Raw genomic sequence first — 21,221 nt, 5'->3', positions numbered from 1 at the left:
TGTAACTTCTTTGTGTAGTATGTCTTTCATAATATAAGAATGTTAAATCTGTCTTTTTAACACTTGAGAATATAATTACACTGACTGATTCTGATCAGAGCCTGTCAGATTGGCTGATGTTAAATCTGTCACTTGGTTACAGCAAAAAAATAAGGCTCTCCCTCAGGATGTTTTTTGGCTTTCCTTCAAAGCAAAAAGGTTCCGTGGTTTCAACAAAATCTGCCATTGGTACCATATTAGGTTGACTTATTTTATACAAAACTGCAAAAAGTAAGGAGTTTAATAATATAATTTGTTACAGTGAGGATAACGTATATGTTCATAAAATAATAAAAAAGATGGTTTGAATAATGCCTCGGCCTTTTTAAAAAAAGGTATCATTAACAGATTGAACTATTTTTTTAAAAAAGTTAATTATTAAAAGCATGAGGTCATCATCCATACTGTACTTCTTGCATTGGTACCAGCATCCTGTAAACTGCCCAGTGCTAGGAGAGCAAGAGCTAATGAGATGGAAAAGAGAAAAGCTACATGTTTGCTAATTAGCAACATAAAACTATAACACATTACACCCACATTACCATAGCTGAATTAGTGCAGTTGGGGCGGTTGACCCTAAATGAGCCACTGACCCTAATCACACAGTAATAGGCTGCCATCTAAAAACGTCTCTTCTGCTTGTATACTTTTACATGTGATCATACAGATTATGCAGTTTCTCCAAACTATTTAACCTTCTTAAATATTTCTTGGTTCTCAAAAGCCCACTTCAGCCTTGTCGTTGAGGAAGCTTTGTGCGGCTTGGGTTGCTTTCACAAGGAAACACTCAACCAGTCATATTTACCTGCTCTGTGCACCTTTTGTCTGAGTGGGCGACTTATGTTTTCCCAACCTTTTGCATTCAGCTGTTCACACCGTTTTTGTTGGCTGGACTGAGGCCTACTAGATATAGGTTATATTTAACTTCATATATATTAAGGTATGCTTTAAGAAAAAGGCTCATTCATATGTGTAAAATAAATGTTGCTCTTTCCAGTTTCTACAAGCCAAGGACTACATGTTGGAAATTGAGGTGAAGAGCCCAGCTTTAAGAGGTACGGCAGCCCGTCGGCCTCACTTGCCCTTCATCACTGTAGATGCCTGTAAGTCTTCCTCTTACACCCCATGCAAATGAATTTCACAGATTCATTAGACCTGCTGAACAAGGTTAATCAGCTCATCATTTAGTAAAAAAAAAAGAATTTTCCTATTTCCCTGTGATGGGATGCATACTTAGATGCTTGAGAAAGCAAAGATTATGTGGCACAATTTCATAAAACTTTGTATAAAACTGACATTAAAAACCATTTGGAAACAGTTTCCCGAGCCCCTAAATCTGGACTACAAGATGTTGATGGCAGCTTTAATTTAGTTATCTGATTAGGCTCTGGGGAATGCACTAAGTTACAATTATAGTGGGTATGGCTAGAGGCATCGAGTATGACTTCTCATTGCCACACACCCAATGTTTCTCTGCAGTAAAGAGCATCCATTTATTTGTCGCTTGTCTAATTCAAGACTGCAGCATATGCACTTTTTCCATTCTTTCACTCCTATGTCGTGTTTATGAGTTTTCTTTCATTAGAGTGGCTTTTTAATTACTGTTCCCTCGCTCTTTATGGCCTTGTTTTTTTCTCCTCGTCTTTTTTTTTTTTTCAAACTACTTCTTTGATAGTTTTATAAGTTGCACCACTGGCTGTGTGGTAAGCAGATTAATAGGAGAGTAATGTCATTAAAATGGTAATGTGTAGACTTGGGCGAGATGCTGAAAACAATAATACTCCATTTGATTAATGACACTCTAAAGCAAGGGCATGCACAATAAATGTATGTACACACACACACACACACACACACACACACACAGAGTGCTAAAGTCATTTTACTATTATAAAACAAGCTTTTCATTTTAAAAAATGGATGAAATTTTGATTTAATGAAACTTTTTGCACTTATAAATATAAGTAATAACTGTATGCAATATGTTTTGTGCTGGTATGATGTTATTTTTCACTTTTTTAGAATCTTAAGTGGTCACAAGATTGCATTTATATTGCTTTTATGGCCAAACCAGTTCCCATTTTGCTTCTCATTAGCACAGACTCTCATTGATAGGAATGAGCTCACATAGCACTTGGCTACCCAGGCAGAGTGGGGTTCATAGTCTTTCTGAATGAAAGGAGGTGTTAGGGATCAAACCACCAACTATGGGATTAGTGATCAACCTGCTCTTCTTAAGCCATGAGAGACAGAAGAATATACTTGGCAGTTATATGCATCTCCATGCATATAAATCTGGGTTTATTTTCAGGAGGGTAAGTAAACATATTAAAATGTTTAGTCATCAGACAGAGTAAAGAATAGAGAACACATGTACAAACACATGCAGGCTACAAATGAGCACAATAGGCCTGGAGATGGCATTATGCAATGTTATTGTGGATGGCTTCTAATGAGATCTGGAGCTGCCTGTCTGCCATATGCAACTCATGGTTTCCAACCGCAAAGATACAAAGTGGGTGAAAACAAAACAAAACCAAGACAGAAAGGGAGCAGAGAATATGGAGTTGGGAGACATTTTGACAAATAAAAAAAATGAGAAAATTACTGACTTCTGGGCTCTTTTGGTTTTTCTACACGGCATCATAGAAACTAGGCTACAGTTTTAAATAACAGCCTGTCAGGTCTGTCATAGTAAAACCGACAAAAGTTACTTTAGCTTTAGAGACTGTGATAAAAAAGGCAAGGTAATGAATTATATGATTGTTTGCAAAAGAGAATTCAAGACTGTAATAACAGCATTCTGTGACATCCACATCATGCAAACCTGAAGTCATGTACTTAAGTTTCCAGAAAGTCGGGATCAGTGTCTGGCTGCATTCAGAACCTTGCTGTCACCAGTGAACTCTGCACAGTGGGGTTTGTGTTAAGTCCAACAGTGGATGCAGAGAATTGTTGAAGAATAAAGTAAATTGGTCACCAGATGAAGTCTGTGAGTTAAGGTCTGTGGTTCAATTCCCAGAGCAGTCAGACCTTAACTACATGTCATTCCTGCTCTTTTCAGTTTCCATGCAGAGAAAGCCAACATATACAATGTATCTACTATATGCCTTCATGGATGCTGATGGGAAGACAGTTGGCAAATGGTCAAATACGGACTAGCTGTGACAGATTAGAGTATTCTAGTGTCTATATTCATTGTTTCTCCCCGGCTCCCCAGCACTGAAACAATTTTGCACAGCTATGCCTGCTCAAAATGGCTCTGTAGGAATAAATCTAGCTGCTGGGCTACAGGAAAACACACTGTAGACAAAGCCCACACACACACACACGGATGCAACTACCCAACCTGCTTCTATCTAACATGCACTCAGAAACAGTATGTAGGGATGCTGCTTTGTGTAATTGAATTTACTGAATTATTAGAAACCACATGGAGATTCATACTATACAAGGCCACACTGGATTGCATCTACTGAAACAAAGCGAGTGCAAATGAAGTCAAAAATGTTCAAACACAGATTTTTCATGCAAGTGTGCACACAAATACACATCTGGGCCACCCTCCAGGAGGGAGTTGAGGCCTCTCTCAGCCAGAGTGGCGTCAGGGGAAGGTAGTCTCTGATCATTTAATAGGCCTGGCCCCTGACAGACAGCGCTCGCTTCGTCAGCCTGTCAGGGGGCCAGAACTGACCCTGCAGAGCCATTTTGGCTCTGGCTGGCTGCGTGCTGAGAGGCTGAGAAACACAGCACATCCAGTGCCTAAATTCTGTCTCTGTCACTACTGGTCATCATCACACCATAACCATCATTTAAATTTCACATAAGAAGGCACTCAAGCACACACTCAGAGGGAGGAACAAAGATCCATTCACATCCATTAGACCTTCTGCTGCTACTGAATCATTTATTCATACCGCTTGGATTTAAATTGATTGAAGACATAGACACATAAGCAAACATAAACAAAGACCCAACACAAATCCTGTGCAATGGCATTCTGTTACGTTGCACTATACTGTGCCGTAGGCTAGAAGTCATGCTGCATTTGAGGCACAACAAAAATAGAATGTGACTAAAAGAAAGCCCAACAATAACAGCCCCTGAACCACAACTGTGCCTGTAGCAATGGAACATGACATGTCTGACACACATGCACAGAATGCACACATAAACAAACAGTGAGACCAGGAAGAAGGGGGCAAAAAGAGTGCAATCAGCAAATTCACCACAGCATGCCAAACCAGTTACACATGACCTTGGTTTAAGGTGTGTGCCTGTGGGTGTGTGTGTGAGAGAGAGAGACATTGATTACATCTGGCGTGCGTGTGACTGAGACACTGACATGGGCAGAGATCAGAAAGACAGCTGAGAGCACATGCTTGGTGACTGACTTTATCTATATTATTTGGTGAGTTAATGTATTGTGGGTGATCTACTTCCATGCAAACTATTAGGTCATCTCATCCGATTCTAAACTAACACGTCCTCTTTTTGTTCAGGCTCAACTTCTTAAGAAATAATCCCTAATGACATAAAAGCATGTCTCCATTGGGTCATTGTTAGCAAGGAGAACAGGTCAATTTAAAGGAAGAAAGGTTTAAAATAATCTTGATTCTGTTGACAGGATGAGAGCAGCATGCTGAGCCGGTCTTTCTGTATCCACTATAAACTTCTGTCACGGCTAAAAATGCTCACCCTGCAGCTATGTCTTGACACATTTAACTAATGATTGAATACCAGGCCTCAGTGTCTGGCTTTAAAATATAAGTCATCCAGAATAAACACTTATTTTCATTTCATAGGCCTGCATGTAACCATTCCTTGCACCAGCATAATACATTTGTAAATGACATGATATATATATATATATTTTAATTTTTTGGCTGAATCAGGTATTGGTGGCACAGCCTCATGCTGATGACAGTTGTCTGCACTGGCACCAGCGATGTATTGAAAACCAAACACGGTACAGCTTTCACAAGCCTCCGCCAAGACACACTGGACCAGAGCAGACGTGATAAAAACCCAAACCGATCCAAATAACAATCTGACATACGGGCTGTTCAGCTCCTGCTTTGCTAGATCAACACAGATTGGACTAATATATCACCATAATCCTCACAATGCTGAATTTGAACTGCAGCGAATGATCTCTCGCCGGTATGTGGAAAATTGTCACACTTTGATTTACACTAACAGACTCAAGTTTGTCTTGGCTCAACTCGATTTGTCCGTAGTGATAGAAGCTCACGGCAAGCTATTCCCAGCCTGCTACAGATGGATTATGTGTGGAAATGAGGGTGGGGGGTGTTGGTGGGATGATGGGGGAAAGGTACAGCAAGGATAGCGTGGGTGTATTCATTACAGTGGACTACAGAAGTTTCTAATCAATGCTGAGGTGTTTTTTCGTTCATGTATGCTGTGTAGGTGTTAGTCTGCATGTGTGATAACTTAAGAGCAGAGGGCCACTTAGGGCCACAGCATAATAACTAGGTTTCTGTGTGAGTGTCAAAACACAACACACACACAACACACACTCAGTCACTCACTCACTCACTCACACACACAATAACTAGGTTTCTGTGTGAGTGTCAAAACACAACATACACACAACACACACTCAGTCACTCACTCACTCACTCACTCACACACACACACACTCAGAGGGGCCCCTCGTTACTCATGCATGACCAGTCCATAATGCACTTCTGCTCTTTCACTCACCGTTGGCAGGACAACAGAATTACTGAGAAAAAGGATTTGGGAAGGCAGAATTTGCCAAGACTGTGGGAACGGCCAGATTCCTTCTTATACCACAAAAGATAGAGGAAGAGCAGCTCAACTCTCCCATTCTCTAACACAAACACTCAGAGCAGTGAAAGTATTATCCTTGATTGTATCACCTTCCTTTTCTGGGCCCGATGCAGTACTGAAAGTACTTTTCCACTAGCATAGCATGCAAAGCATTTGCACATAAAGGCGGGATGAAATGAAAACACCAGGGTAAGATAAATTGATACGTATGGATGAAAGAAAAATGATTGCATCTGCAAAGTCGTATACTTTGAGCTGTGTATAAATGTGTGAGTGTGTGTGAGTGTGTGTGTATGCACCCAAGTACGCAGCTTTGACTGAGCATTGATCGGTCTGGCTCCCTACAAAGCAGATGTGAGCAGACAACTAATGGAAGAGCTAGCCTCAATTAGCCCACTGACTGATGGGAAATGTGATTTCATTTAGTTGTCGCTACAGAGACTGTAAACAAGTCATGTTTCCCCTCCAGGAGACAGAGCAAAAGGAAACAGACAGACACAGTGCAAGACAGAGAGAGCGAAGGGTAAACCCAGAAGGATGCAGTTCTTCGCAGCTGCGCTGAGCCTTCCAATGCTCTCATTAATGCGTGTCATAAAACTTTTATTCACTGTCATTACATTAAATGTGCCTTTCTCACTGTTGCTATACATGACTGTGTTAATTTCATGGAATCAGTTCCATCCTGCATGGATGAAGAGTTTGAAAACCTTGTGGCTGAGCCTATGTTTCAATTATTGTCCGGTACACTATAACTAAACATCATTAGAATCGACCTCTGCTTTTTGTCTTAACCAATCATCTTATCATATCTCCAAAAGTCACATCCACACAGTATCCACCAGAGTCTTGTCTCCAGTAAGGTGATGTATATGCTACATGCAGATTGTACAGGACAAAGACACAGAAATGCTTAGGCCTGGAATTATCTAAGCCTTCTGACATTTGTTGCATATTAACTGTCATCTGGATGCACATAACCTTTCTGCAGTCAAACTTTCCAGCTCTGACATAAAGATGGAGTCTCACTTCATCCAGAGCTAGACAGAGATAGAGGAAGCGAGAGTGAAAAGCACAGAGACACAGAGAAGGAAACAAAAAGAACGCAGCTTGCCGGTGTAACAGTTTCATCAGTACAGCCTGGGTGCATTCTGATGGAAACGGAGGACTGTATGTATTGCACTGAAGAGAGGAAATTATATGTCATGGTCTATAAAACAAGCCCTTTATATATTTTCAGAGACAGTATCCTTGTGGATTGTGAATGTAGAACACTCAGTTATGATGACATCATCTCTTTTTTCAGTCATTTAGGCTAGAGCTTACTGCAGTAGAGAAAGCCACAGTACTTTATGGATAGAGTTTCCCTAAAATCCATTCACATATTTTGACCATGGCAGAACTGGAGAAACATAAGGATACGTTAGACCTTCACACCCGTGAAAGTGTCTCACTCATGCCTCTGGACACCTTGTGAAGCTGGTGAAGTATGCAAAGCTGTCATTAGGACAATCAGTGCCTCGTTAAAGAATCTGAAATATGAAACAATCTTTGCTTACTGCATAACAGTGACAATTCTTCCCACTATTTAACCCCTATCAGGCTGTGTCAAACAAAAAGCACAGTGCAAGAAGAACATGTGAGAAACTTTCACCCATCCACTTTTACACACCTTCTGCTTTACACTTGTCATTTGGCACAAGACAAAGAAAGAGGTAAACACACACACACACAAGTCACAATAACTATTTTGCACCAGCAGCCAGTGCTAACTGCTCTCTGACAATCACAAAGATGTTATATCCAACACAGCCAGAAACATAGAAAGAGATATAATTATTATTATTTATTACTGATTTCTAGGTCCCTGAAGATCACAACAGCTGTAGAACCGATTAGCAGCTGATTCTGTAAAGGTAAGAAACACCTTATTAAATGAAAAGGACCCCAACCCATGACATCTCCCCATCAAAATGGCTGCTGTGCCATTTTTTTTTCAAGACAAGAGGTTTGATTGGTTGATTGATGGATTGATTACAGGGTGAAAAATTGGCTACATTAATTAAATACAAATGATGCAGGATGTGCCTTGGTATCTCAATAACAAATTAAAGTGGTTGTTGTGATAGCCAGGATATATTTTTTGCCAAATTTAATGCAAGAAATGTTAACTCAGAAAATATGACTCAGTGGTGCAGTGTTGGCTACACCGTTGCATTTCTAAGTCTAAATTCTCCACGGATATCAGCAAGGCAAAACAAACTTTCCTTACTCACCACCTTGGGGCTGCTGCAGTGTAACTTTAATGTCTGACAAGGACATCAACATAACCGTCTCCAAACTTCACTGCCTCTTTAATTTGGTCACAGGATCTGCATTGCCATTGGTATGCAGTTTCTGCTGCACCGCAAAACTCAGTGGTGCTTGTTAAAACACTTTTCATATCTATGCAAGTGCAACGAATGGTGTCTGACAAGGGCGCTTGTCTGCCAATTGGAGTATTCTTATAAAGGAATCACCCTGGTAAGATGAAAGCCCAGGATGACACTGGAGAGTGAGGTGTCGCGGGGTAAGAGAGAAATGAAGCATCCAGATTGAGATAGAGAGGAGAGGGGTGGAGGAAGAGATGTAAAGGGAAAAAGATAGAAGACAAATGTGGCAACCAAAAAAAAAGTGAGAAGAAAGTAGAAATGAAATCCCTGCTTCCGTTTCAGGCTAAAGAAATGCACATAAAAACACTACTTTGTCAGGGACATTTGCATTTCTATCTAGAGGCTTATCCAGCAGCTTTAAGATTTGGGGGACTGTACTTTTTTCCAAAAAGAAAAGTTAGGATCAAAAAAAATATATAAAAAAAATGCTGTGGGCTGTTATGCACCATCCATTATCTAGTAAAAAAAAATGTGTTCAGTGGAAAACATGTTAAACAACCAAAAGCAAAAAAGATCCTACAAACTCTCACCTGTTCATTGTTGATCTCTGGGATTCCATGTTTCAAACACACATGTGCAATAGTGTTTGTGTGTCTGTGTGAGGACTGAAGACTGAAGCAGTGTCAAGGCTCATTTCCTGAATATCTCGTGCATGGCTGTGTTGTTTTTTATTTATCCCAGCACACTTGGGAATTCCTTTATTCTCCCTCCCATCTATCCCGTTACCCCAACATCCCTTTAATTCTCCCACCCCCCTCACCCTCAACCCATTTATCTGACGGAGTGTTTTTGCTGTAGCCCTCATCCCTGCCTCATCTCATCTCATCACGTTCAGGCTTTAAGTGAGCGTTGACACAGCAGCGGCTACTGACACGTCATTCAGAACACCAGCCTCCACCACAGGCACAATATACTTGCATAGCATCTCAAAACAACCCATCACCTTCCCCCTGGTGAACTCCCTGCAGTGCTGCCTTCCTCCTATCTTTTGCTTTCCTGTTATCTCTTTCATCAAGGTGGTCTCCTTTGAATGACAAGTACCCTGAAGATCAGGAGAACTGCTATTTCAGAGATTATGCTGCTAATTTTACTAATCAAGCTGGAAAGGGATAAAAGCTCCACAAGGAATCCAAGCAATAATTCTGTTTGGGAAGGAGTCATACTTTAAAGGGTCTCATCTGATACAAATTAGCAGGAAAATGTGTACTTAATGTAAGTACACATGTAAGCTTTTTATTATTCCTAAAGTATAATATAATATTTACGTTTTAAGAGGTGCGTTGCTCTGCATCACTTCACACAGATAAAATGCACCATTATGTCAGTGATTTCAGTATTTTGCTTCATTTAAACAGGAAAAGTGTCATTGATTAAAATCAAAAGTCATCCATATACCTACACATGCAGCAATATCACTTTGTAGATGTAATACACCCCAATTTGCCGAAAGTGAGCTGTGAGTTCCACCAAGTCAAACACAAAATGCCTTATTTGATGCCTTATGATAATATTGTTGCAATATTGCTTTATTGCAGGGTATTGCACTGAATTGCTTATTGAACTATATGCAAAATCATCAATATTCCAATTTAAAATGACACATACATCCGTTGTTGGATTTGAATCCATTCACATACACACATACTGTTAATGGTCTGAGACTTGACAAATAACTGTAAATGTAAATGAAGTCGACCTGAGCTCTGTGATCATAATACCTATAGGGGTAAAAGGTGACACCAGGATTACAGACTGTTCACTGTGGTCACTCCCTTTTAAACAGGCAAGGCTATGATCAGCTGCACTGAGGAGCTACTACAAAGACACGGCACCATTTTTGGTTAGAGGCTCACTTTTTAATAAGGTCAGGATTAGGGTGACCAGTGCATTAAGCCAAGGGCTTAGGATCAACGCTTAGTCTGGGACAGTAGGCCACCATTTACCAGCTCAGTGCAACTGTGGTTAACACTGTCTCATTATTACTGCTGTGCCTAGAGATTTTGGGTCTATCTGTTCAGTAATAGCTCATGTCTGCAGCTCAGTGTGTGCTTGTGTGGCCACAAGAGAGAGTGTGTGTGTGTGCGTGTGTGTGTACAGCAGCGGACACTGGAAGGTGACAACTGGTGTGAGGATCGTGTGCATGTATAGTTCCGGTTTAATATTTGCTATACTTAAGTCTCCATTCTTTTTTGTCCCTTCTTCCACCACTATCCATCTCAACGACAGAGTAGCATGATAATGTTGCTCTGAGGGTGCTTCTCAGAGGATTAGCAGAGATTAGCATTAGCTGGTCCATTTGAACTGGATACACATACAGCAGCATTTGCATGTTGGCAAACCAGTCTGAGGTAGTAGCCACAGTATGAATTTTAAAAAAGGAGGTAAGTAAACAAAAAGGAAGTGAATACACATTGTATAAAAGAAAATGTCAGAAAATATCTTTAGTATAGATCAAAAACAAACATCTTAAATGGCAGGTGGATAATTATGTATAATGGCAAAGCAGAAAAAAACTGCTGTTTATGATTCATTTAAAATGTTCTGTAAAGACAGTATTTTACTTATTTGGATGATGTGAGATTTTACAATAAAATTACAATTACACTTTTTTTGCAACAATTCTGTTCCACCAGCTGTAAAAAGTAGTCTCATTTTTTTTAAATGTCATCACATCTAACATAAAATAACTACTGCCAAAACAAATAACATACAGCCAAGTGAAATTCACTCCATCAAAACTAATCCAGTTTAATTCACTTCCCAGGTGGGCCACAGATTAACATTCAGAATTATAAAATGCCGTGCCAGTAAAGCTCTGATGAGCAAAGACAAAGCTATGCAAACATAATGGCGCAGCATTAGGCTGCTAACTGACAAGACTATAGCTACTCCCTAGAAATGGTTCCGGGCACTGCTTGTGTAACAGATTACTTATGTTTATGTTAAGCACATTATTGCATTAAAAAAAATTTGGATTTTAGCTACATGAGAACTGTCACCCCCTTCAGCCAGTGGAAGCTTTTGACCAAGCGTGAGAGTGATGGACGGGGTAATTGAGAGCACTGTGAGACAAACACTAATGAGGAGGATAACGAAGGAATGGCATTAACTGTGTTTGCCATTTCTAATGATAAGAGATGAGGAGAGACAGGGAGGCACTGCAAAGGAAGGCAGTCCGCTCTGCTTCCCAAAAGAATGCATCTGCTGTACGTCGAACTCATCTGCTCCTTGTTTTTTTTCTGCAAAGCACAATGCTCGCTCTACCCAACCGGAGCAAAGTGAGAGAAAAGCAAATAGCTTTAAGATAGGCGGTGAAATTACCCATAATTGGAGACCATTTAAAAACATAATAACTTCTTTGTTTCCACAGCAGGAGGTTCGGGGCTGGGGAAGCTTTTTGATTAGAGCTGGAGATGAGTTAGCTATAAAACAACTGAGCCAAGCCTTAACCAAATTCATGCAGTGTGTGTTAAATCTGTCTGCCAACATGCAAAAATTAATATTTCTGGATGAGGCGGGATTATTAGAGTCCAGCTTCAGTTCAATCAGGGACTAGTTGGAAAATATCTTATCACACTAATTTCCGCATGAAGCAGCAGGGACAAGAAAACAGGCTTGTAAAATCTCAGAGCATCAATGCTAAACACTAACTTACAAAAAAATCCAAATGGAGCATGAAAATATGTATTAAAAAATCCAGCTGGAAACATGCCACGGCTTCTTTAACAAAGATGTGTATACGGTGGCAAATTGTCACCGTTCCACTGAGTAGGATAGTGGAAGTGAGCTTAGGGGTGTGTGCCACTTAGGACGGGGGGGAATAATGTTGTGAAGCATATAATGGATTTGCAATGTGGCAAACAGAGACAGATGGTGGAGGGGGGCTGTGTGTTACTGTGTGCTATGTGTTTGCAAGGTTGGACACACACATACACGGCACAGCACAATGTGCGTGTGTGGAGAAGAAATCCCTAAGGCGCATTATGTATGCTGCCGCTCGCTCACCCAAGCCAAGGGTCTCAGTTCATTTGGTTTTTAACTGTTATAAATTGTCTCACTTGACTCCATCTTCCCTCCCCTCTACAACAGGCCTAGAGCAATCTCTGCACAGAAAGCGGCCAGACTCCAAACTTAGAACCAATAGAAGATTTTTGAAAAGGCTCAGACACAGGATCCATACTGGTATAAAAATATAGATGACACTAAGCCCAACTGAATGGAAGGCATCATAGTGTGACAGCTGAGCTACAAAAGAGGGGAATACAGATATGTGAAGGACTTGAATGGTAAAGCCAATATCACATATAAATACATGTATGAGTCAGCCCATCTTCAAGAGAAAAACAACCTTCCAACCTTTTTTTTTTTATTTAAGGTGACTGGAAGGACCCGGGTTTACATAGTTAGACATCCCACTGTGGATGTGTGATGAAGAGCCTCCATCATAGCAGCCAGGACACTTGCTGCAAGTGACAATATTTCTCCAACTACTGGGTAAAATTAAAAAAAAATAGATTAATACCATCATGTGAAGACATGATTATATAAATTACACATATTAAAAGGTGTGTATATGTGCAGATTAACAAGGAAGTACACCCACTACATCAAAGAAGCCCTGTTTTTCTTCCCTGTTTTACCGTAGATGGTTATATTGCGTGTGTGTGAAAAAGAGAGAGAGGGTGCAATTGTGGGTCTGTTAACAGGTGTTTGGGCTTATGGTGTTAAAGCTTTTCAACTGGATGAAATTTCACACTTGTAGCTCTGAAAAGTAATCACTGAATTACAGTCTTTAAATATAATGTGTGGTCTCTCTCGTTTCACACTCACACAGAAACCCATACATACACAAACACACAGTTGTAAAGACATTTGTTCCTCATCTGAACCCTGAAACAGCATACCTGTAACATATATATTAAAAAAATCTCTTAGATCAACGCACCAGCTATAATTGAGGACCACTAGGGCGACTCGGTCTGAATCACAGTAGACTCTAATGGTATTATCTTACTACATTAGATCTGTTTAGAAATGGTGCTCATGCAAAAGAGAGTCTAATAGCTTTCAAAGACCAAATTAAGATGTGTGGGACCCTCAAGCTGATGATTAGACAAGGGACTAGAAAGTGACTTCTGGCGATCGTATGAATATGAAAACATGAGCGCATACACCCTCAATTGGACGCATACACACCAAATACAGGCGCACGCATAGAGTCAATTAACATGAACATGTGTCTTTGGGGAATTATATTTCAATTAGCTTTAGCTTTCCTTTGAGACCGTAACACTAAAACAAGTGCATAGCTGTGTATTTGTGGATGCAATAATAAATCCTGTTTTCAATTAGTATCATGCCACAACTCCATATTGTTACTGTATAAGTACAAGTTAAGCTGTTAAGCGCTAAATCAACGTTTTGCATGATGTAAAATAATATCAATATGAAGCATACAAATGAAACGTCTCATGCAGCTATAGCTCTAACGCAGATGGTTCTTAACTGCATTGTGGCAGTAAGAAATGTGTCGTCAAGGGGAAATAAATGAGATGGGCTTACAGCAGCAGTGAAACTTATCATCTAACATATCGATATAAACAGAGAATTGTTAGAGCATCGTCCCAAATCTTAAGGTTGCATCTCTTCCTATTCCTCCCCCTATTCTGTTTTGCTCTACCTCTGAAATTTGTTATCATATTTTCCTGTGAACTCTTCCTGTCGACCCTGATTTGACTGGAAAATGTGTGTATATGTGGACAGGGGATGTTAACACTGAATCTAGGTCACCAAAACAGAAAAAAAGCAATAAAATAAAATAAAATAAAAATTGCACCAGCCCATGTTTGGACCATTTTATCTGAGTAAATGTTTTGAAAACAAAAAGATTTGTCTTTTTTTCTGTCACCTCTCTGTCTTTACACTACTGGGCACTTCTGTGCATGTGTATACGGGTGTGTATGCTTTCTGTTGTACACATACAGCAGAATATGGGGCTGCTGTGAGGATGGGGCCCTTTGCTTTGAATGAATTAATTTCTGTCAAGAACAGACTCAGAGTCCCCAAACAATAACAGAGTGAGGGCAGGAGGAGTAGAGAGCAAGCAGAGTCACTGCTGTCCATATCTTTATCTCTGCGGAAGAAAATGATTACTGTAACATGTACTACCAAGTCTCCAGACTCTGGCCCTCGGGGAGTTGTATGAAAAGAAGCTGTCAGATGAAAGAGCACATAGCATAAAAAAGAACTTTATCTAGGCTGAGTTCGTAAAAAGGGGAACTATACATAAACCTGTGAAGCGCATTAGGATAAAGTAAAATTGCAAATTAACCCACTTCATTTGTTTGGATACATTGTGTGTGTGTGTGTGCAGAAATGTCTTCTTTCTTCATATCTTCTTTAATGTCTCCTTTTTGAACCCTCTGTTACCTTTCAGAGTAAGAGTGAAAGATTACAACACTCTGTGTATGAAGAGTTTTAATCCAAAAGGTGATTGTGTCTCTATTCCAGAGTGTTTGAGATTAGTGACACATGGCTTGTCAAAGACTGGAGCTTCAGATTAGCCTCTAGCTAATCCTTTGGAATTCAATGCTAATACAGACATCACATATGCATGCATGTGTACGCACAGTCAGACACACTCACAGACAGTGTTCTCCCACAGTATGTGTGTGTTTGTGTTTAATTTACGGGCGGTAAGATGATATCTAATTTCTAACAAAAGCAGCCACACAAAAACTGCGCCTGTCAGTCAAGATTTACCAGATAACGAGTCTTTGTGTTTTTTTTGCAGTTTAAATAAGGACAAAGCTATGCACATTGATAAACACACATTCACTTATATTCTGACTTGTACACACATACGCAGCCGCATGTTAACTTTGTAAAAAAAAAAAAAAAAGCCTCATCAGCTGATATGTTAGCTGAGCTTGCACACTTCTTTTACCTACTGGGAGGACTGTTTAGGGTGCAAACTTGCTGTCTGCTGATGCTGCTGCTGCAGCCGAATCCACCTGTGGGCCTGTGTTTTTACCGTTCTCCATGGGAGGCTGCATTTGATCTTTCTGTTCGCTCACTTTGGTCTAGTTTTAAATTACACTTTGCCTAAGAGATATGAATCACAGCCTTGATGCTAAAAATAACAAAAAAATCTACATTTATTCTACATGGATTCTCTATAAAAAGAACATGTATTTATGGATTGTAAATATGCTTCACATGTTGTGTATTTGTAAGTATTAGAAAGCCATTAAATAACAGCCTCATCAGTGCACGATAAAACACATTTACCATGTATTAGAATTCAACTTTAAACCACCTCAAATATAAGGAGAGTATTACTCAGTACAGGATGAGTACTCCACAATTCAGGAAGTTGAATGGCTGTTTTAAAGCTGAGGTGATGTGCATGTGCCCACACAATGGGATGAGCTGGAAAGCTTAAAGTTATATATAAAACTCCAGCAGCTGACATACTGTGGTCAATATTCTCAGCATAAACCTCAGTGTAGGAGTCTTGCCACTCACCAATTTTGACCAATATCAAAATGTATATTCAGTTTTTTCCTAGTTTGAAGCTAGAAAACAAGGTTAGTAGCCTAATAAATAGAACCCTTGGGGCAAGTGACTATGTTACAGCACTTTCAACTGGAGTTTAAAAGGGTTAAATATGGAGACAACAAGCACAGAGCTGGGAAAAAAAAGGAAAAGACCTAGCATGAGTCATGTCCACATAGCTGCCAGTCTGACCTGAAGCTGACAAATACCCGACTACCACATGACTATTTTAAATCAGGAGTGACTGCAGATTAAACTAGGGCTGCAACAAACGACTATTTTGATAATTGAATACTTGCCAATTATTTTTTGCGACTATTCAAGTACTCGGATCACACGTAAATGACAGGGCGGCTTGCACCCAAAAATGCTAATCATCCCTCTACGCCACGAGCGAGAATCATTCTCAATGACGTCACTAACGAGTCATTGAATACTAAATCAGTTGTCAATGCATTTTGCCCTCGAATATTACTCAAGTACTCGAATAATCGCTCTCTCTGCACATCAGATCTGCTCTCTGCCCTAGATTAAACCCTGTCCCACTAAAGACAAAGAGACAGATATTAGTGACTGTTACTCAGATTTTATCAGGTTGCCATGGTGACAAAGGCCTTGTATTCAAATCAATAAATCATTTTTTATATGTTTTGAAGGTAACGTTACCTGCATCAAACTCTTTGTCTTGATCAAACATTATTGAAATTGTGTACTAACAGAATGCGCTGAAACTGTCTTCACTCTGTCAATTGGAGGTGCAGCCTGTTTTTCAGGCTCATAAATACATAGGAGATTTTAATAGGCCAGTTTAATAACCGAGCTACTGGCTAGTGTTTTGCATATTGCTGGATATTTGCATAAAAACATTTCGTCTCCTCTATGGCATCTTGCTATGTGTGTGTTTTTTGCCACCTATGAATCTCTGCCATCTGCGACAACATGTGTATTAAGCTTAACAATGCCTGGCCTCCTGCTTTTTCTTGCCTCATTTTATCCCTATGTCTAAACATACCGTAGGAGCGTCTGTATTTAACTTGTCATAGCTGCAGATTCCTAAGCAAAAACCTGCCCAAATGCACAAGTTTACTGACAATTGGAGCAGGTGGCAGGATCACTGTAATTGTTTCTGGAGCACTTCTGTAGAAGCACATTTCTGCTCTGCCATGAAGAGCTTGCAAGCAGCGAATCCAACCGTGTTCTCCCTCCAGCCTCCTCCTTTCTGTTTTAACTTTTTTTTAACACCTGGACTAACAAAAGACCGGCTTTGATCATGGGAAATCCCTTGGCAGAGCAGCAATGAATCCACAGTGGGGCTCCAGGTGTGTAGCCATGTGTGTGTGTTTGAGTGTCTGTGTGATGCACATCGAGCCAGCACTGCTCTACTGAGGATTCTCAGTATTGAAGCTTCATGGCAATGGATATAAAGTGCACAGCAGTTCACATGTGTATGTCAAAGCACGGCCATACCAAAGAAAAAAAGAAAAAAAAAAAGAATGTGGTCGCAGACACACAGAAGTGGGAGGCAGAGCGCAGGAGAGCAAGAAAAAGAGAACATCTTGTTTCTCCCATGTAATCAGTGGCTCTGCAAACACACACACAAGGCTGCTTGTTATCAGAAGCTTTCCCACGCTGCTGTGGTACAAAGCTCCACACCAGGATGGGAGGATGAAGCGAGGGAGGAACGGACGGCAGTACAGAGGGATGGAGGGTCAGCCTTCAGCAGCTTAGACTCACTGCAGGGATAAACACATCCCTCAGCAGGGGTTTGTATTTAGGCTAGCAAGATCAGAGTTCAAAACAGACAGGCTGCCAGGCAGGCAGAGCGACAGGAAACAGACAGAGCAGCGGAGATAAACAAGCATCCAAACAGCAAACAACAAACAGTGCACATATCGCACATGCACTTTAGTTGAGGAGATTGCACATTCCTCCTCCACACCTCTGCTCCCACATTACTCTTACATCAACTCCTCTATTCTAGAACATCTTCTCTGTCGCTCTCAGACTCTATCTCCTCTCGCCTGCTGCTCAGCCCTGAGCTCTTACGTAAGAGGCCCATTTGCATAACAGGCTGTTTTCTCTGGCTACGGCATGGGCACATGAGACACACTGGATAATATGTTAACAACTCGGGCTGATGGTAAACAACGACCTCCATCACAACACTTCAGGTTCACACTATAGATGGCGCAGGTCTAGTCTGTGACAGAGATTTAGTGTCTTTGGATGTCTTGATGCCAGCTGGCTCTGGGCCAGAGGGTCTGAAACAGCTGTCATTTTCAGAGCGCACAGATATGTCTTTGGCTTTGATAGACTTCATTCAGGAGGAGGCTGACCTGCCTGCTGTGTGGAACCTATGCTATAATAGGTCTTGCACTGAGAGATGACTGTTCAAATCAAACAGCCTAACATTATCCTCTTCAGGGTTAGGACGACAGTGAAAGAGACACATGTGAGTGTGTGTGCCACACATAAAATGAGCCTGACAAGCGCTCTGTCGTTACTGGCATGCTTAAGTCATCTCTCAGGCCTCTTCAGACATAAGCTATACAAACAAGGCACACATAAATGCGCACACACATTATCGCACTTGTACACACACACACTCATAATGAGCGTGCCGCCCTTAAGAGAATAAAGAGAAAAAGAAAGGCTCCAGAATGTCAATAAATACTGCAGTGGAAGCTGTCAGATACATCCTAAGATACCTCATTACACACCAATTCATTAAGTCAAGAATGGCCTTAATCATGTCTGATTATTAAGGACGGACTCCATTCTCCCTCATATGCACACATGCATGCACTTCAAAGACACAACAACAAATGATCAAGGGAATCAAGCACAAACGATCTCTCGTATGGGATTTCTCCTTTAGTCATGTGGAAAACAGTGGTTAAGAGTCAAGATGATGCTAATGCCGTCTTTCATGTTATCTTATCAAATCCCTTAACCACATCTTCATGTAATGTTGAGGGCGGGAAAGAGGACTAAAACTCAAGTGTGGCATATGTGGCCCTGCTGCTAAGACTGACAGCTGCTTTAGAGGAAATCTATCAACATCCTGCCACAGTGTGAATGTACAAGTCCACAACTCAACTCTTTGACATTCTGCATGAATGGAGGATACTGTTATTTTTTCTCTGGAAGCCTTAAAACTTGCCTAAATTGCACCATACAAAAACAGACTGGAAGTATACTTCTGTATATTTGGTATGCACTCTTTATCATCATCACTTACAGATTTCAATAGGCATAGGTGGCAATAAATGAACCTTCCACATTGTTGTTTCGGGTTATTATTCTAACACACATCATCTTATAAACAGGCACACAGATAACTGTGACCTTGACCCCCCCCAATGTCACCTCACTCTGTTGTTTGCTTGTCTGAGTGTGTGTTGTCTAAACACCGGCTGTGAGCCGTGTAAGGTTATTAAAATATGTATGAAGATCAAACTCAGATTCAAAATATCAGACCACTATGTTACGTGAGCAAATAAAACACAGACATCAGCACAGTGACATAAATACTGTTGACAGGAAGACACTGATATTACCAGCAATGCCAGGAAATGAACTTTTTGGACAATTTAAAGGAAAGAAATTCTATTTTTTTCTTATCACGCCTGTAGGCTACGTCTGTTCCTACAACTCATTAGAGGCTGTTGACAATAGCCTTCTCTAAATCCTCACACAGGCAAAGCTCATCCGGGCTGACTGTGCGCAACAACAGTGCGGAGAAAACGGAAGCCAAATTCATCAATAGAACAAATTATAAAGACATAAATTATACAATCGAAGAGCTCTGTGCGTCTAGCAGCGTCTAACATCACCAAACAGCTCTGTGCGTAAAACGCTGCCAGTGTGTCCGGGACTCATCCAAGTGCTGCAAGTCAAAAACAAGCGCGGGGTCGGTTATTTTAATGTGAGGTGTGTCTTTATATTCAGTGCCCCCTCCGGCACAGGACATTACACCACACCACATCACAGGGAGACGCAGCTGCCTCAACGGCTCCACGGTCTCACACAGTCCTGTGCAAATAATTAAAAGAACGACATCCTCATTCCTGAACATTAACACCTAAGAGATCCTGGAAAAAGGATTTATTCTTTGGAGCTGCCTCACACCGTGCACCGTTTACAGACACGCGCACATACATTCAACACACGTACGCATGCACGTGAGAGAGAAACCCTCTGTGTGTGCGCGCGTGTTTGCGTGTGTGTGTGTGTGTGTGAGTGTGTGTGAGGGGCAGAGAGGGAACCGCATCTTCCCTGTAGGACCCGCGTGTGACCGCGCGGTATGCCCCTGCATGCTGCCCTGTTGTTGGCCTAAAACATGCGCGCGCAGACACACAAAACGCACATACAACAAGCCACGCACGCACACAGCACCTGTCCCGTTGCTCACCTTTTAGAAGAATCCCATAGATAGTGTAGAGGGTGAAAATCAAATTACTCTTGAGATTCATCCTGTCTTCTTTTCCTTCTTCCTGTCTTCCGCGCTAATTTCTCCTCTCCGCCTCAGCACTGGACCTCAGACCGGACCGGACGGGCTTTGCCAGCAATCCAGGAGGACTTTTAAGTGCGTCTTTTGTGTGTCTCCGGGAAACGAGGTTAGCACCAACAGACTTCACGACCCCGTACACTATGTTGCTTTTATGAAACCGAAATATTCTCCCTCCTCAAAGAAAAAAGCACAATATTCTGGATGCTTTCAGGGACGCACCGCTGCTCAGGTACACACTCAGTTTATGGGACTCTGCCGTAAACCCTCAGGGACTGAGAGCAGTAGTCGTCCTCCGGTAACAGGATACAAACGCTGCCGTTCCTCTACTACCGTGTGCCCTGCTCTTGGTCTGCTGTGGCGCACAGTCCACAGCACAGTGAACACGAGTGGATTGTTTGAGTCCCGCCCACACGCTTTTTGACGGACATGAAAGGTGAACCAATCACGAAGACCCGAGGCGAGGGGGAGGGAAGGGGGGGGGGTGTGCTGTCAGTGCGTGAAACACTGCAAAAAATGTCACTTTGCACAAGTTTTTAGACAGTGTTTAAATACACTATTTAGATTCTCAAATGAAGAGAAATCAGTGGGTTCAATTAATTCCCTCTTTGTGGTATAAAAGTCTGAGCCTTAATGTGAAGAGGCAAATATCTGGAAATTATAAGGCTGGAAAGTTATAAAGTTATGTGTGGGAAAACATCCCCACTGTGGATGAACCTTTATGTGAATGCACACAAAATCAGGATATTCAACTGTAAAGTAAGGCCTTTGTAAGGAAAGAAGGGCTGTAAACAGCAATCCCATTTAAATAGGGAAATGTGCCTCAAGTGTCACAACAGCCACCGCACAAGATGGCACTGGGCCTGTTG

General features: G+C 41.1%; 1 protein-coding gene across 3 annotated transcripts in view; it reads right to left on the bottom strand.

Moving 5' to 3' along the window:
• Nucleotides 1–20,717, bottom strand: part of cadm2a (cell adhesion molecule 2a) — a 153,476-nt gene extending 132,759 nt beyond the window's left edge. For all 3 annotated transcript variants that reach the window (XM_028421906.1, XM_028421902.1, XM_028421903.1), the window contains exon 1: nucleotides 20,257–20,717. In XM_028421906.1, the coding sequence (XP_028277707.1) occupies nucleotides 20,257–20,317 (61 nt within the window). In that variant the 5' untranslated portion in view covers nucleotides 20,318–20,717. The remainder of the gene's footprint in view (nucleotides 1–20,256) is intronic.
• Nucleotides 20,718–21,221: the final 504 nt, after the last annotated feature.

The sequence above is a fragment of the Parambassis ranga genome, chromosome 14 (assembly GCF_900634625.1).
Source record: "Parambassis ranga chromosome 14, fParRan2.1, whole genome shotgun sequence".
Lineage (NCBI taxonomy): Eukaryota > Metazoa > Chordata > Actinopteri > Ambassidae > Parambassis > Parambassis ranga.
This window is presented reverse-complemented; position numbering and strand designations above follow the sequence as displayed.